This window comes from Rana temporaria, chromosome 2 (genome assembly GCF_905171775.1).
Source record: "Rana temporaria chromosome 2, aRanTem1.1, whole genome shotgun sequence".
Lineage (NCBI taxonomy): Eukaryota > Metazoa > Chordata > Amphibia > Anura > Ranidae > Rana > Rana temporaria.
This window is the reverse complement of record NC_053490.1, coordinates 402,396,798-402,414,638: the sequence shown is the minus strand read 5'-3', so window position 1 is coordinate 402,414,638 and position 17,841 is coordinate 402,396,798. Positions and strand designations below refer to the sequence as shown.

Genomic DNA, 17,841 nt, shown 5'->3' with positions numbered 1-17,841 from the left:
TGTGGTCACATAGATTAATATAGTGGGACTCGTCTATAACAGGCTCTTGGTTTAAATACAAAGTAGTTGAAACAGAAAGAAAATTAGTAGCCGAGCCCTTGGTATCATTAAGGGCCCTTTCACACGGGGCGGATCAGTAATGATCCGCCCCGTGTGTCCGTAAGCTCAGCGGGGATCGCTCCGTATATCCCCGCTGAGCCGGCGGCTGACAGGGCGGTCCCCGGACACTGTGCAGGGACCGCCCTGTCTTTTCTCCACTCTCCCCTATGGGGGGATCGGATGAACACGGACCGTGTGTCCGTGTTCATCCGATCCGATCCGCAGACGGAAAAAAAATAGGACATTCTTCCTTCTGCAAAATCGGATCTTTGCGGAGGCGGGTGATTATGGGTGTCAATGTATGTCCCTTTTTCATCCGCAAACGGATGGATTAAAAAGTGGACATACGGTCCGCACGTCTGAAAGGGCCCTAAATAAATCAGCTCTTGTGGCAATACTCACTTCCTGGTCCTTTTCGGGGTTGAAAAATGCCCTGTACAATTCAACTTAATTGCAGTGATCCTAAGCTGTCAAAAACACACCCCCTAGGGGCACATCATCAAGTCACTTTGGACTCACAAGTGGATGCTACAGATGACAAGGCCACGTCTTTAAGTGGTGGAATTCTCTGCAGCATTCAAGACCTACTAACAAACACCACAAGAATAGAGCACCTCTATAGCTAGTGTTGCAGTTTACTGTAAACTGCAGCAGTAGCCTTAGAGGTGCTCTATTCTTGTGGTATTTGTTTGCAGCGTTACAATATTTTTGAATGCACCTCCCCATAGTTGGGTTTGGCACTCTGTCGAGTAACCCCTCCAAGGATTTTCTCTTGGTGGGTTTTTTACAATAGGCATTCAGGACCTCCTACCATTGGAAGAGGAAGCACACCCATGACGTCATGTGAAGGTGGAAGCTTTATATGTCCTGCTTATAAAATATCTTGCAACCTTTTTCGGTAAAACATGTTCAATGCATAATTTTGATATTGCCATTAGGGTAAGAAAAAAACATGGAAACTGCAAGTAAAACCGGACTAATTTTCTTCATGTTGAGTGCAGAGTTACAATTTTACAATAACACATTAATCATTGAGGAAGGAGAGAGTATAGAGATGCTTTCTCCTGCTTGGCACAGACTAATGACATAATTCTCCCAAGATGCTTCTGGTTTGTGTCATGTCAAGAATTGTTCATAGCAGACTGGTAAAGTAACTCATAGCTATTATCTATAGGTATACCTGTCCTAATGAATAGTATATCATATAAAAACTAATCGATGGCAAATAAAATCTAAAAATATGTTTGTACTTTTGAATGGATAAGAATAAATGTAAAATTGTACTTACATTATTTTCTTTTATTTCAGTCTTGATAAAAGACTAGGAAAACAGATGAGAAGTGGAGAGGATGCAATAAGCATTCATTCAAATCTTGACGCCCAGAGCTTAAAAAGCATCACATCGATCCCACATTCTGAAAGGTCAATAGTATAGTGATCTTGTTTGTCTGTCAATATTTTCCATTGAACATTTGTTGTCCTAAGTAGTCAGGAGAAATCCACAGAAAAAAAAATGTTGTATTAGATCAGGGGTCTCCAAACTACGGCCCGCGGGCCACATCCGGCCCGCCAGGCCATTTATTCCGGCCCGCAGCGTGAATCCTTAGTTCCCCTGTTAGTTGTGGAACCTGCGCTGCATATTCGCCCCAGGCAATATGCAGCGCAGGTCCCGCAATCCCTCCCGGCGTCTCACTGTGTGTGTTGGCTGCTGGCTGGGACCACGGCATCCCAGCAGCCAATGAGGTGTTTAGGGCAGACCTGTTGCCGCCTCCCTGCTCCCGCCTCCCGCCTCGCTGTTAACCAGTAACGAGTGTGTAATACCAGCGGGGCGGGAGCAGGGAGATGCAGCAGGTCTGCAGTGCACAGCCAGTGATGGAGAGTGGAGACGCGCTGGACACATGCAAGGAGGGGGGCTGATACACTTGTGTGGGGGTGGGTTGAATGGCGCTGATGGGGCACAAACATCTGGGGGCTGATGACTCTGATGGGGACACACGTGGAGGGGGTTTTTCATACTGATGGGGACACAAATTTTGGGGGACTGATGACTCTGCTGGGGACACACGTGGAGGGGGGGTTGTAGACTGATGGGGGCACAAATGTTGGGGGGCTGATGACTCTGATGGGGACACAAATGTGGGGGGGGTGATGACTCTGATGGGGACATACATGTGGGGGGGGGGGCTGATGACTGATGGGGACATAAATGGGGGGGGGGGCTGATGACTGATGGGACATAAATATGGGGGGGGGGGGTGATGACTCAGATGGGGACATAAATGTGGGGGGGGGGTGATGACTCTGATGGGGACACAAATATCTGTGGGGTTTGATGGGGACACAAATGTGGGGGTGCTGGTGGCTCTTATGGGGACACAAACATGTGAGGAGGGGGGCTGATGGCTCTAATGGTGACACAAATATGCAGGCGGGGGTGGGCTGTGATGGGGACACAAATGTGCAGGGAGACTCGGATAAATGATGGGGGGGCTCTAATGGGGACACCAATTTTTGGGGATACTGATGGGGAAACAGATGAATGCGGAGACTGATGGGGACACAGATGAATGGGGACACAGATGGATGGGGACACAGATGGATGGGGACACAGATGATGGGGACACAGATGATGGGGACACAGATGAATGGGGACACAGATGATGGGGACACAGATGATGGGGACACAGATGATGGGGACACAGATGAATGCGGAGACTGATGGGGACACAGATGAATGGGGACACAGATGAATGGGGACACAGATGAATGGGGACACAGATAAATGGGGACACAGATGAATGGGAAGACTGATGGGGACACAGATGAATGGGAAGACTGATGGGGACACAGATGAATGGGGAAACTGATGGGGACACAGGTGGATGGGGACACAGATGAATGGGGACACATATGAATGGGAAGACTGATGGGGACACAGATGAATGGGGACACAGATGAATGGGGACACAGATGATGGGGACACAGATGAATGCGGAGACTGATGGGGACACAGATGAATGGGGACACAGATGAATGGGGACACAGATGAATGGGAAGACTGATGGGGACACATATGAATGGGGACACATATGAATGGGGACACAGATGAATGGGGACACAGATAAATGGGGACACAGATAAATGGGGACACAGATGAATGGGAAGACTGATGGGGACACAGATGAATGGGAAGACTGATGGGGACACAGATGAATGGGGACACAGGTGGATGGGGACACAGATGAATGGGAAGACTGATGGGGACACAGATGTATGGGGACACAGATGAATGGAAAGACTGATGGGGACACAGATGAATGGGGACACAGGTGGATGGGGAAACTGATGGGGACACAGGTGGATGGGGACACAGATGAATGGGGACACAGATGGATGGGGAAACTGATGGATGGGGACACAGATGGATGGGGAAACTGATGGATGGGGACACAGATGGATGGGGAAAATGATGGGGACACAGATGAATGGGGAGACTGATGGGGACACAGATGAATGGGGAGACTGATGGGGACACAGATGAATGGGGAGACTGATGGATGGGGAGACTGATGGGGACACAGATGAATGGGGAGACTGATGGGGACACAGATGATGGTGACACAGTTGGATGGGGAGACTGATGGGGACACAGATGAATGGGGAGACTGATGGGGACACAGATGAATGGGGAGACTGATGGGGACACAGATGAATGGGGACACAGATGATGGGGACACAGATGGATGGGGACACAGATGGATGGGGACACAGATGATGGGGACACAGATGAATGGGGACACAGATGAATGGGGACACAGATGAATGGGGACACAGATGAATGGGGACACAGATGAATGGGGACACAGATGATGGGGACACAGATGATGGGGACACAGATGATGGGGACACAGATGAATGCGGAGACTGATGGGGACACAGATGAATGGGGACACAGATGATGGGGACACAGATGATGGGGACACAGATGATGGGGACACAGATGAATGCGGAGACTGATGGGGACACAGATGAATGGGGACACAGATGAATGGGGACACAGATGAATGGGGACACAGATGAATGGGGACACAGATAAATGGGGACACAGATGAATGGGAAGACTGATGGGGACACAGATGAATGGGAAGACTGATGGGGACACAGATGAATGGGGAAACTGATGGGGACACAGGTGGATGGGGACACAGATGAATGGGGACACAGATGAATGGGAAGACTGATGGGGACACAGATGAATGGGGACACAGATAAATGCGGAGACTGATGGGGACACAGATGAATGGGGACACAGATGAATGGGGACACAGATGAATGGGAAGACTGATGGGGACACATATGAATGGGGACACAGATAAATGGGGACACAGATAAATGGGGACACAGATGAATGGGAAGACTGATGGGGACACAGATGAATGGGAAGACTGATGGGGACACAGATGAATGGGGAAACTGATGGGGACACAGGTGGATGGGGACACAGATGAATGGGGACACAGATGAATGGGAAGACTGATGGGGACACAGATGTATGGGGACACAGATGAATGGAAAGACTGATGGGGACACAGATGAATGGGGACACAGGTGGATGGGGAAACTGATGGGGACACAGGTGGATGGGGACACAGATGAATGGGGACACAGATGGATGGGGACACAGATGGATGGGGACACAGATGGATGGGGAAAATGATGGGGACACAGATGAATGGGGAGACTGATGGGGACACAGATGAATGGGAGACTGATGGGGACACAGATGAATGGGGAGACTGATGGATGGGGAGACTGATGGGGACACAGATGAATGGGGAGACTGATGGGGACACAGATGATGGTGACACAGTTGGATGGGGAGACTGATGGGGACACAGATGATGGTGACACAGTTGGATGGGGAGACTGATGGGGACACAGATGAATGGGGACACTGATGGGGACACAGATGATGGTGACACAGTTGGGTGGGGAGACTGATGGGGACACAGATGAATGGGGACACAGATGGGGACACTGATGGGGACACAGATGATGGTGACACAGTTGGGTGGGGAGACTGATGGGGACACAGATGAATGGGGAGACTGATGGGGACACAGATGATGGTGACACAGTTGGATGGGGAGACTGATGGGGACACAGATGAATGGGGACACAGATGAGGACACAGATGAATGGAGAGACTGATGGGGACACAGATGGATGGGGACACAGATGATGGTGACACAGATGAATGGAGAGACTGATGGTGACACAGATGATGGTGACACGGATGTAAAGCCTCATGCACGCTGGAAGTTTAGCCCCGCTGCATGATGCTCCAGCGTTTAGGTGCCAGCAAAGAATAGAGGAGCACCATTCAATCTTGCTGTCAGCAGTAAGTCAAATTCTATTCTATTCTTCTTCTACTGTGGATTTATTTATAAATTTTTTTTTTTTTTCCGGCCCGCGAATATGTGTAAAATATAGAATGTGGCCCTCGAAGTAAAAAGTTTGGAGACCCCTGTATTAGATAACAGGCATTAGCAGGCCTTGATTGAATAAAGTGTCAATAATGTCCATTATGTAATATGACAAATGTAAGTTATAAAATATATGATGCTTCTTAAGAAAGATAGTCTTCTGTATTATAACTAAAAAATATATATATATATATATATTTTAAAAAAGTGTCCCATATATAAATATATAAAAATTAAAAGAAAAGTTCACACAGAGTTTTCCACGCAGTGCACAGCGGTCAACCGAAAAATGCAGAGCCATCTGCTTCGCTTGACTTGTCAGCAGCCCCACTGCTGATGACACTGGCCCCCCAGACCCAGCTCTCTGGCTTGCTTAACCACTTCTATATCGGGCCTATTTTGGCACTTCTCTCCTACATGCAAAAATCACATTTTTTTTGCTAGAAAATTACTCAGAACCCCCAAACACTATATATGTTTTTTTAGCAGACACCCTAGGGAAAAAAAATGCCGGTCATTGCAACTTTTTATTTTGCACGGTATTTGCGCAATAATTTTTAAAACTCCTTTTTTTGGGGGGAAAAACTGTTTCATGAATTAAAAAATAACAAAACAGTAAAGTTAGCCCAATTTTTTTGTATATTGTGAAATATGAAGTTACGCCGAGTAAATAGATACCTAACATGTCACGCTTTAAAATTGCGCACACTCATGGAATGGCGCCAAACTTCAGTACTTAAAAATCTCCATAGGCGTTGCTTATTTTTTTTTTTTACAAGTTACAAATTTAGAGTTACAGAGGAGGTCTAGTGCTAGAATTGTTGCTCTAACGCATGCGCGATACCTCACGTGTGGTTTGAACGGCGTTTACATATGTGGGCGGGACTTACGCGTGTGTTCGCTTCTGGGTGCGAGCTACTGGGGACTGGGGCTTTTAAAAAAAAAATATTATTTTATTTTTTATTTTACTCAATTTATTTTATTTTTACACTTTTTTTTACATTTTTTTTTATCACTTTTATTCCTATTACAGGAATGTAAACATCCCTTGTAATAGGAATGCTTCGTGACAGGTACTCTTTATGGAGAGATGCGGGGTCAATAAGACCCCACATCTCTCCTCCAGGCTGGAGAGCATTAGATTGTGAAAACAAATTCACAGATCTAATGCTTTCAGCCGCGATTGCGGCTGTGTTTACATTCCGGTACCCGGGCGTGACGTCATAACATCGCGCCCGGGCCTCCGACGATCATAGAGATGACTGGTGACCATCTGGTCACCAGTCATCTCTATGCTTTCCATCCGACGCCGGCGGATTGTTTCTCCGGGTCTCCGATGGCAAGGGAGAGCCCGGTTGGCGGCGGGAGGGGGGATGTCCCCTCCCGCCGCCTATAAGAACGATCAAGCGGCGGAACTGCCGCTATGATCGTTCTTATGGTGCCCAGGATCGCCGGCTGAAGAGATGGATATCTGAATGATGCCTGTAGCTGCAGGCATCATTCAGATATCCCCACTGAAAGTCCAGGACGTCATATGACGTCCTTGGGTGGGAAGTGGTTAATCTTAGTTACAGCACCTTGCTCTACAGGCCCACTCTGGCCTCTAGATAGGGGCTCTCCAGATACCGTGGGATCTCTCAAAGACTCCCTCCAGTTCCCTGGACTCGCTAGTTGTCTCAGTTCTCTCAGTCCTGTGGGTAGAGAATCTCTCCAACATGGAGTTCTATCTCTCCTCCCTACTGGCTGGAGCACACCCTTTTCTCCAAAAAAGGGCACACACCTATCTCCACACAAGGGCCCTGAGCATTAGCCAACTCCTGGCTTATAACGAGTGTGTACACCTAGACACAGACTGCAGGTCTCCAGCAAGACCTGGACACGGGATTGAAGGCTTAGTCCCTCTCAAGGCCCCGATCCGGGATTACAAACACCGCTCACAATATACACTCTGGAGCCCTACACTCTGTCCTAATGCAAGCTCAGTGTCCCTTTTTCCTAAACTCACCCCATGGCAAGGCCTAGAGCTGTCACTATATATATATATATATATATATATATATATATATATATATATATATATATATATATATATATATATATATATATTCACAGTTATGCTTATAAGTTAACATACTCTGGCAGAACTCATGTTTTCTTGGCCATTTTTCAGAGAATATGAAAGATAACACAAAAACTTTTCTTTCACTCATGATTAGTGTTTGGCTGAACCATTTATTATCAATCTGTGTTTACTCTTTTTAAATCATAATGACAACAGAAACTACCCAAATTACCCTGATCAAAAGTTTACATACCCCACTTCTTAATACAGTGTATTGCCCCCTTTAACATCAATGACATCTTGAAGTCTTTTGTGGTACTTTATCTTCTCAGATGGTAAAGCTGCCCATTCTTCCTGGCAAAAAGCCTCCAGCTGCTGTAAATTCTTGGTCTGTCTTGCATCAACTGCACATTTGAGATCTCCCCAGAGTGGCTCACTGATATTGAGGTCAGGAGACTGAGATGTCCCATCCAGAACCTTCACTTTATTCTTCTGTAGCCAATGACAGGTCGACTTTGCCTTGTGTATTGGATCATTGTCATGTTGGAATGTCCAACTACGTCCCATGCTCAGCTTCCAGTATTTTTTAATAAAATCTTGCCATCAATTTTGACCTGTGCCTTTGTAGCTCACACATCCCCAAAACATCAGTGATCCACCTCCGTTTTTCACAGTAGGAATGGTGTACCTTTCATCATAGTCCTTTGTGTAACCTTTCAGCTGAACTCGCACGATTTCTCTCCCGCTGGCAGTCCCGATTTCGGACGCGATTTCAAAAACATCTGTGCAGGTTTCTGCACAGATGTCAATGTAAATTGCGGCCCGAAATCGCAAAAAGTAGTACAGGAACTACTTTTTGAAAACGGTGCAGCACCGCAGATGCGGTGTCGCACCGATTAAGACGGTGCCATTGCCGGCAAATGCCGCCGATTCGAGATGAGATTTGACATCTCAAATCACATCTTAAAACGTACCAGTGTGAACCAGGCCTTATGGTTGTGGCCAAAAAGCAACATTTTGGTCTCATCACTCCAAATGACTTCGTGCCAGAAGGTTTGAGGCTTGTCTCTGTGCTGTTTGGCATATTGTAAGCGGGATACTTTGTGACATTTGCGTAGTAATGGCTTTCTTCTGGCGACTCGACCATGCAGCCCATCTTTCTTCAAGTGCCTCCTTTTTGTACATCTTGAAACCGCAACACCACATGTTTTACGAGGGTCCTGTATTTCACCTGAAGTTATTTGTGTGCTTTTCTTAGCATCCCAAACTATTTTCCTGGCAGTTGTGGCTGACATTTTAGTTGGTCTACCTGACCGTGGTTTGGTTTTAACAGAACCCATCATTTTCTACTTCTTGATCAAAGTTTGAATACTGCTGATTGGCATTCTCAATTCCTTGGATATCTTTTTATATCCCTTTCCTGTTTTATACAGTTCAACTACCTTTTCCCACTGGATTAAAGAAGCAAGAGTCTGTCAGGAGTCCAGAAACTCATTGACCTTTATAAACATACACTAATTACAAGCAAACAGATCATAGGTGAGGATGGTTACCTTTAGAAGCCATTCAAACCCCTTTGTGTCAACTTGTGTGCATTTTATCAGGCCAAAATCACCAGGGTATGTAAACTTTTGATCAGGGTCATTTGGGTAGTCTCTGTTGTCATTATGATTTAAAAAGACTAAGCAGTTGATTGATAATAAATGGCTTCATCCAAACACTAACCATGAATGAAAGAAATGTTTTTGTGTTATAATTCATATACTCTGAAAAATGGCCAAGAAATCATATATTTTGCCAGGGTATGTAAACTTATGAGTACAACTGTATATATACAGTATCTCACAAAAGTGAGTACACCCCTTACATATTTGTAAATATTTTATTTTATCTTTTCATGTGACAACACTAAAGAAATTACACTTTGCTACAATAATGAGAATTGAGGAAAGGACTAATAAGTTGGGCTTTAAGGGCACACAGTACCAATAGATGTAGAAAACTAGAAATTTATTTAGTATGGAATATCATAAAAGTGGAATGACATAAAATCAAAAAAAATTTCGAAATTAGGTCAGCAACTAATACCACAACAATATACAATCATATCATATATAGGCTTCATTTAGAGAGCACAGTTACAGGTACAATGTTGAGTTGTATATCCAGTGTAGTATTCCAAAGATTTGGTGAAGAGCTTTGCTACAATAATGGTGACAATGTGGCCACAGCATAGGTTAAAGCAGGGGTTCACCCGGAATTTTTTTTTTAACATTAGATTGAGGCTAATTGTGGGAAGCCGAACGCCGGTGCGGCTCTATGCGGCGCCTGCGCACCGACGTTCGGCTACTTTTGGCAACTCGTGACGCGCTGTATGCGACAGTCGGAAGCCTGTCAATCAAATAGGAACGCCCAGTCCCGCAGTCCATACCCGGAAGCGGCGGAGAACATCTATCTCTAAAAAGGTATGTACTGCAGTGATTTAAAAAAAAACACCCGATTGTGCTTCCCACAATTAGCCTCAATCTAATGTTAAAAATTTGTTTTTTGGGTGAACCCCCGCTTTAAGTCCAACACACAGAGCAGTCATATGGGCACAGCAGGGTAGGCAGCAATGTGGCACAGCAAGGGTCAGGTGATTCACCAGGCAACAGCAGCTTCAGCCAAGGGGATCTAGATAGGGTGGCAAGCAGGGGAGGTTCTGAGAACACATGCCAGTCAGGGGTCCTCAAAGGGCTGTGTGTCCTGGCCGAAGCTTCAGGACCACACAGGCACCAGCTGTGAGAGGAGACACAGCAATGAGAAATATTCCACAGAGTTGCAATATTGCACTGCAAGGCAAATTACTCACAGCGCAGTAAACACATCCATTCCGAAACTGCAAGTTAAAGACATCGGCCCGGATTCACATACATCGGCGCATATTTATGCCGGCGTAGCGTATCGAATATACGCTACGCCGACGCAGCGCAGAGAGGCAAGCACCGAATTCACAAAGCACTTGCCTCCAAATGTACGCTGGGTTTCTTAGTCGTAATTCGACGTAAGTGGAAGTGGGCGTGAGCCATGCAAATGAGGCGTGACCCCATGTAAATGATGGATTGAGCGTCATAAAGATACAAATAATGTACGGCGCATGCGCCGTCCCGTGGACGCATCCCACTGCGCATGCTCAGAATCACGTCAAAACAACTGTCTAATATATGTCGAATCACTGCCTACGACCTGAACGTAACCTACGCCTAGCCATATTCAGGAACTACGTAAACAACGTAAAATATGATGGCTGTGTTCCCTGGTCCATACCTTTGCATGAGTTGTGCCTCCTATATGGGGAATAACTTTGCAAGTCTTGCGTATATTATGCGCCGGGCGCAACTATGTTCGTGAATCGCCGTATTTCACTCATTTGCATATTTGAATCGAAAATCAATGGGAGCGCCAGCGTAAATATGCGCCTACGATACTCCGGCGTAAGAAAGTTACGTCGGTCGGATGAAGCCTATTTTCAGGCGTATCTAGTTTTGTGGGCACGGCGCATAGAAACGACGGCGCATATTTACACTTACGCCGCGTATCTCGATATACGTTGGCGTAAGTGCTTTGTGAATCCGGGCCATCCTCTTTAACAGGAACCAGAAAACAGGGAAGCCTAGTTCACTCACCAGAAGAAAATCTTGTAAAGTACGTTTTATGTTTAGAGCCTTTTTATGTTTTATATATATATATATTTATATATATATATATATATATATATATTAATTATATATGCTGTAACATGGAACATTGCATTTTTTAGCATCCCTGACAAAAAATCTGGAAAAGGTGAAGATACCAAAAGCCTACGTTCCAATTATGACACCCAGAGCCTGAGAAGTACCCGATCGATGCCTCGTCCTAATGAGTGAGATTTGAAAATTGATTAATTTCCTAAACATTATTCTGTATGGACAATAATTGAGTAGATTTTACTATGCAACAATATACTCAACAAACAAACATATTACACTAAAATCATAAATAACTTTCAACAGAAGAAAAAATAAGGAAATGGGTAAGAGTAGTTAGTATTGATTAGACAACAGAAATATGATGGTTGTATATGGAGAAACTCGAGAAACGCTTCGGTGGCGCTTCAATGAGGCTTTGGTGGGGCTTCGATGCTGCTTTGATGAGCCTTTGGTGGGGCTTTTATGAGGCTTCAGTGTGGTTTCAAGCAAGCTTTGCCATAGACTTATATGGAGGCTCTGAAGACGCTTTGAAGCACAACTAAAGCAACATGGGAAAGCGTGTCCGAAGCCTTGTTTTGGAGCAAATGTAAACTAGCCCTTAATGTGTGTTGTAGCCTAAGCAAGTGTAAATGAGCCCTAAAACGCAATATACACACTGGAGCCCCACACTCTGTCCTAATGCAAGCCCAGTGTCCATTTTTCCTAAACCCACCCCATGGCAGGGCCTAGCACTGTCACAATATATATATATATATATATATATATATATATATATATATATATATATATATACACAGTATCTCACAAAAGTGGGTACACCCCTCACATTTTTGTAAATAGTTTGATATAACACTGAAGTAAATGTAAATTTGCTGTCCCCTCAAAATAACACCAAGCCATTAATGTCTAAACCACTGGCAACAAAAGTGAGTCAAAATGTCTAAATTGGGCCCATGTGTCAATATTTTGTGTGACCACCATTATTTTCCAGCACTGCCTTAACCCTCTTGGGCATGGAACTCACCAGACCTTTACCCTCAACTTCTTTAGCAAGGCAGTGGTCGTCTTGGAGGTCGTTATGTTGGAATTCTGGCCTGCGGCCCAGTCTCCGATGGGAGGGGATCATGCTCTTCTTCGGTATGTCACAGTACATGTTGACATTCATGGTTCCCTCAATGAACTGTAGCTCCCCAGTGCCGGCAGCACTCATGCAGCCCCAGACCAGGATACTCCCACCACCTTGCTTGACTGTAGGCAAGACACACTTGTCTTTGTACTCCTCACCTGGTTGCCGCCACACACGTTTGATACCATCTGAACCAAATACGTTTATCTTGGTCTCATCAGACCACAGGACATGGTTCTAGTAATCCATGTCCTTAGTCTGCTTGTCTTCAGCAAACTGTGTGCGGGCTTAAGGGGCTTCCTTCTAGGACAACAGCCATGCAGACCAATTTGATGGTCTGAGCACTGACAGGCTGACCCCCCACCCCTTCGACCTCTGGAGCAATGCTGGCAGCACTCAGACATCTTCCAAAGACAACCTCTGTATATGGCTCTGAACACGTGCACTCAACTTCTTTGGTCGACCATGGCAAGGCCTGTTCTGATTGGAACCTGTCCTGTTAAACCGCTGTCTGGTCTTGGCCACTGTGCTGCAGCTCAGTTTCAGGGTCTTGGCAATCTTCTAATAGCCTAGGCCATTTTTATGCAGGGCAACAATTCTTATTTTTAGATCCTCAGAGAGTTCTTTGCCATGAGGTGCCATGTTGAACTTCCAGTGACCAGTATGAGAGAGTGAGAGCAATAACACCAAATTTAACACACCTGCTCCCCATTCACACCTGAGACCTTGTAACACTAATGAGTCACATGACACTGGGGAGGAAAATTGCTGATTGGTACCAATTTAGACATTTTCACTTAGGGGTGTACTCACTTTTGTTGCCAGCAGTTTAGACATTAATCGCTGTGTGTTGAGTTATCTTGAGGGGGTAGCAAATTTACACTGTTATATAAGCTGTACACTCTCTACTTTACATTGTAGCAACGTGTAATTTATTTAGTGTTGTCACATAAAAAGTCATAATAAAATATTTACAAAAATGTGAGGGGTGTACTCACTTTTGTGAGATACTGTATATATCCTCATTTGGGTTCAAAAATATTTTTCTAATGGATTTACCTAATCTGCTTTTGAACTATGTTCAGTGTTTTGTTCGAAAAAAAAAATATATATATTTGACTATATTGATTAACTTTTGAGCTCTATAAACAAATACCATAAAATTTAATTATGTGCTACTTTTGTCAATTAATCCGTTTTAACTTGATTTTGATTTTGCAGGAGGTCCAAAATAGATATCCACAGTCTCCCAGAGGCTTCTCAGGCAGATTACCTTCAAAGTGTCCGGGACAATGGTGACGGAGTTAGTCAAGCAAGCGTTAAAATTGACTCTCGACCTGAATCCAAGCGTAGTTCACCAGTTTCTGTGATGTAAGCATGTTTCCAGTTCTGCAGTATTTTAAAAGACATACAGCCATCTGTTTTAGCATTAGGAAGAAGTAAGATCAGGGGTGCTCGAAGCCTAACCCTCTCTTACACATAGCTTTTGCCACTTGCCAATCCTGACATTCTTCTACCGCTAAAAAACATTTGTTTTGCTAGAAAACTACTTAGAACCCCAAACATTATAATTTTTTTTCAGCAGCAGCCCTAGTGAATAAAATGGTGGGTGTTGCATATTATTTGAAAAAGCAGATTTACCTTCTCAATCCTCTGCTATTGCAGTCTTCTATGTACTGCTAGATAAGTCCTATCAGCCTGTTCTTTCCTTCACGTGAAGATGTTGAGGGACAGTGCACCATCAGAGCATGGGGGGAGCACTGCCTGCCAAGGAAGCAAAGGAGCATGTAAGTAAATGTCCTTTTAGTGTCCCCTAGACCAGGGGTCTCCAAACTGTGGCCCGAGGGCCATATGTGGCCCTTTGCCAGCCTTAATCTGGCCCTTGGGGCACTATTCCTCCCACTGACACCATCAATGGGGCACTATATCTTCCACTAATACCAATGATGGGATACCATTCATCCTACTAATAGGGGCACTACTCCTCCTACTCTTATTGACCACCGACCCTGAGGCCATATTTATCTTCACTGATGCTGGGCCTGTGAAATTTTCTGCCTCTGCTGGCCACATTTCGGCCCCCCTAAGGTCCTAAAGGACAATAAACTGGCCCTTTTGTTGGAAACGTTTAGAGACCCCTGCCCCAGACTAAACAGCGCAGCACTTGCATTGCAAGGGAGATTTTTTTGGTTTTCTTCTATTGGGCTTTAGGATAGGGGAAGCAAAATGAGGGTCAATAGACAAAGGTTGGATTGATTTACCATGAAGCTTTCTTTCTTTAGTGGAAGTGTCCATTCCTTGGGTGGTGGCAGTATTAACTCAACACAAAGCCGGAGCAATGGCGGTAAGACCAACACAACTGTGGTCCTGCACGCAAGTTCACCAACACCAAGTAAAAAAAGCATATCTTCAAACTACAGCCATATAGTAAGTTGCTGCTTATGAATCTGTTCATTGATTATAATATGTGTGTACAGAGCAGGAACAGTATTATAGCTTTACCAGAAATGTGAGGATAACTGTAGGTTAGAGAATGAATGTCCAGTAAACGTTAATAAATTAATAAACTTTTCACTGTCATTTCGGACCTTCAAAACGTTGGAGTCTGTTGAGATGTTTTAACACATATGTCTGAAGGGCCTCTAAAGGAAGGAGTGTTCTTCATGCCAATAGTAAACAAATGTATTTGTATTTTCTCCTATGTGATGAACTAGTACAGGGGTGCCCAACCTTTTGAAGAGCGAGGGCCACTTAAGCAACTTGGTAACCAGTCGCGGGCCACAATGAGCGGAGCGGGCGGATGACAGGTCACGGCTACTCTATAGGCCCTCTGATCCACCCAGATGGAAGGTGACGAATTCCCTTCTGTTTGGATCGGAGGTAGGCGGCGTAAACGGACATCCGTCGCTCTATAGAGGTGAATTGAGGGTCCCATTTGGTCGGGCTGATCGTGTGAAAAGGGCGTAAGACTGCGTTCACACTGATGTGCTGCGGTTTACCCACACCGCGGGTGAAGCGTAGTTCACCTGTGTCTATCCTACGGGTTAGCTGAACTTTGCCATAGACTTCGCTTGTGGCAAAAGCCGGCGCTGTAGAGGACGCATCAGCTTATGGGGCTCTGCTCCGCAGCTGCGTTCTTCCTCTACCACCAGCTTCATTCACAACACTGATGCTGCGGTATGGCAGGTCGGCAACCTGCGGTCTGGGCTTGCCAACCCACCAGTCCAGAGCAGGAGGTCGCGGGCCACATCAGAGGGCTCCGCGGGCCACATGTGGCCCCCGGGCCACTGGTTGGCCACCCCTGAACTAGTAGAATGAAATAGTGAATGTTACTGGGGTTCCCAGGGTCACACGTACAAGGCACAGACCTGGAAGGATGTACAGTACAGGTATGTTCCCCCAGATCAATGCTTGTCCCAACCCGGCCATTTCTCTGCAGTGTCCAGGCGGGAAGTGGTTAAAGCAACAAATACTTTCTCTCACAAACTGGGATAAATACCCATGTATGGAACCTATTATAAAATCCAGCTGTGCAAAGTTTTTAATAAAAATCTACTGGACCTCATGAATCCATATTGGCACATTGCTGCAAACTAGCACAACTTTTCATTCAGCGAAAATTACACAGTAGCTACAGCCAGAATTATTTTGTACTCCAAAGGAGGAAGGGGAGGCCCTTCAAACAAGTAGCAAGGGAGAAAAAAAGGAAATTGATTTATCTTCGTTTGTAGCATAATCAGTCTTCATTTGAAGTTTGCCAGCTTGTTGCTCTAGAAAAAACAAGCAAACTGATAATAAAACTATTATGTAAAATGTATGTCGTCCTCTCGGTTAACCAGAGTACACTTGACAGCCAGCATTCTGGTATTGCATTTTCGGGAGGTTCCGTTTTACTCGATTGGTGCTGACATAGTATCAAAATAATATTATTTGTTAAATAGAACTTGTCAGGCAGAAATTTGGGCTTTTGAAAATATAAGATCCAGGGGTGTCATACTTCACTGTTGCAGAACATGTGTCGTGACTATATATCAGGAATATGCAAGTGGCGGATCTCCAGCTGTTGCAAAACTATCCCATCATGCCTCTGCCTCTGCGTGTCATGCTTGTGGCTGTCAGTCTTGCTATGCCTCATGGGACTTGTAGTTCTGCAACAGCTGGAGGTCCGCTAATTGCATATACCCGCTATATATAATATACAAGTTTTTGCTGGGACAGTCACTCACTAAGACCCCTTTCACGCTGAGGCGTATTTCAGGCATTTTGGCGCTAAAAATAGCGCATAAATAACGCCTGAAATACTCCTGCCCCAGCATTCTCAATGTGAAAGCCTGAGGGCTTTCATACTGAGGCGATGCGCTGGCGGGAGAAAAAAAATCTCCTGCAAGCAGCATCTTTGGAGCCGTGAGAGGAGCGGTGTGTATACCGCTCCTTCCTATTAAAAACAATGGGACACCGCGGTAATACCGCCGGCAATGTGCCTCTGCAGAGACACATTGCCGGCGCTATTAACCTTTTTTAGGCCGCTAGCGAGGGTTAATACCACACCGCTAGCGGCCGAATACCACCGCAATTCTGTCGGTATAGCGCCGCTAAAAATAGCGGCGCTATACCGCCACCGCACATCCTGCCCCAGTGTGAAAGGGGCCTAAGTAGTAAAGGAAAGATAAGGGTACCAGTCCGATAACTTGCCCCAGCAATGGCAGTTACCACGTTCATTTCCCAATAAGTTCCTTTAAATGTAAACCTGTCACTTTCCCCATTCAGGGTAGTCTGAAAGATTCTCTTGATAAGACAACCCCCAAGTAATATGGATGATGTGATCTTCTCCCCTTCTTTACATAATGCAGTGATTCATATCTGAGTGACCATTTACTAAAACTGAATAGTGTAATGTGATGATGGGTAGAAGGCCATTAACCCTGTGTAAGCTCCATCACAGACCTGCATAGATCTTAAGCCTCGTGCACACAATCTGACTTTTTGACAGGAATTGTGTGGCCGGATGTTGTCGGATAAACTGACCGTTTGTAGGCTCCATCGGACAATTGTTGTCGAATTTCCGACAACAAATATGGGATAGCACGTTTTAAAATGTGTGATGTCCGATTATGCGATCGTGTGTACACAAGTATACGTTCGTGTTTGTTGGCTGATAAAGTTTTGCCGTCTGTATGCAATAAAGATCACGGCCAATGCCCTTCGCACAAAATTCCACGGCTTTGTCCAATGGAAATTCTATTGTGTGTACGAGGCCTAATATATGACTAGTTAGGCAGGGCTACCAGGCCCGTCGGAACAAGACAGGCAAAGCAAGCAACTGCTTGGGGCCCCGAG

General features: G+C 45.2%; 1 protein-coding gene across 4 annotated transcripts in view; it reads left to right on the top strand.

Moving 5' to 3' along the window:
• Positions 1-17,841, top strand: part of LOC120927445 (synaptotagmin-like protein 5) — a 270,163-nt gene that overhangs the window by 163,537 nt on the left and 88,785 nt on the right. For 3 of the 4 annotated variants that reach the window (XM_040338125.1, XM_040338124.1, XM_040338126.1), the window contains 4 exons: positions 1,408-1,521; positions 11,447-11,551; positions 13,726-13,875; positions 14,787-14,931. In XM_040338125.1, coding sequence (XP_040194059.1) covers positions 1,408-1,521; positions 11,447-11,551; positions 13,726-13,875; positions 14,787-14,931 — 514 coding nt within the window. The remainder of the gene's footprint in view (positions 1-1,407; positions 1,522-11,446; positions 11,552-13,725; positions 13,876-14,786; positions 14,932-17,841) is intronic. The other variant, XM_040338127.1, reaches the window with a different exon arrangement.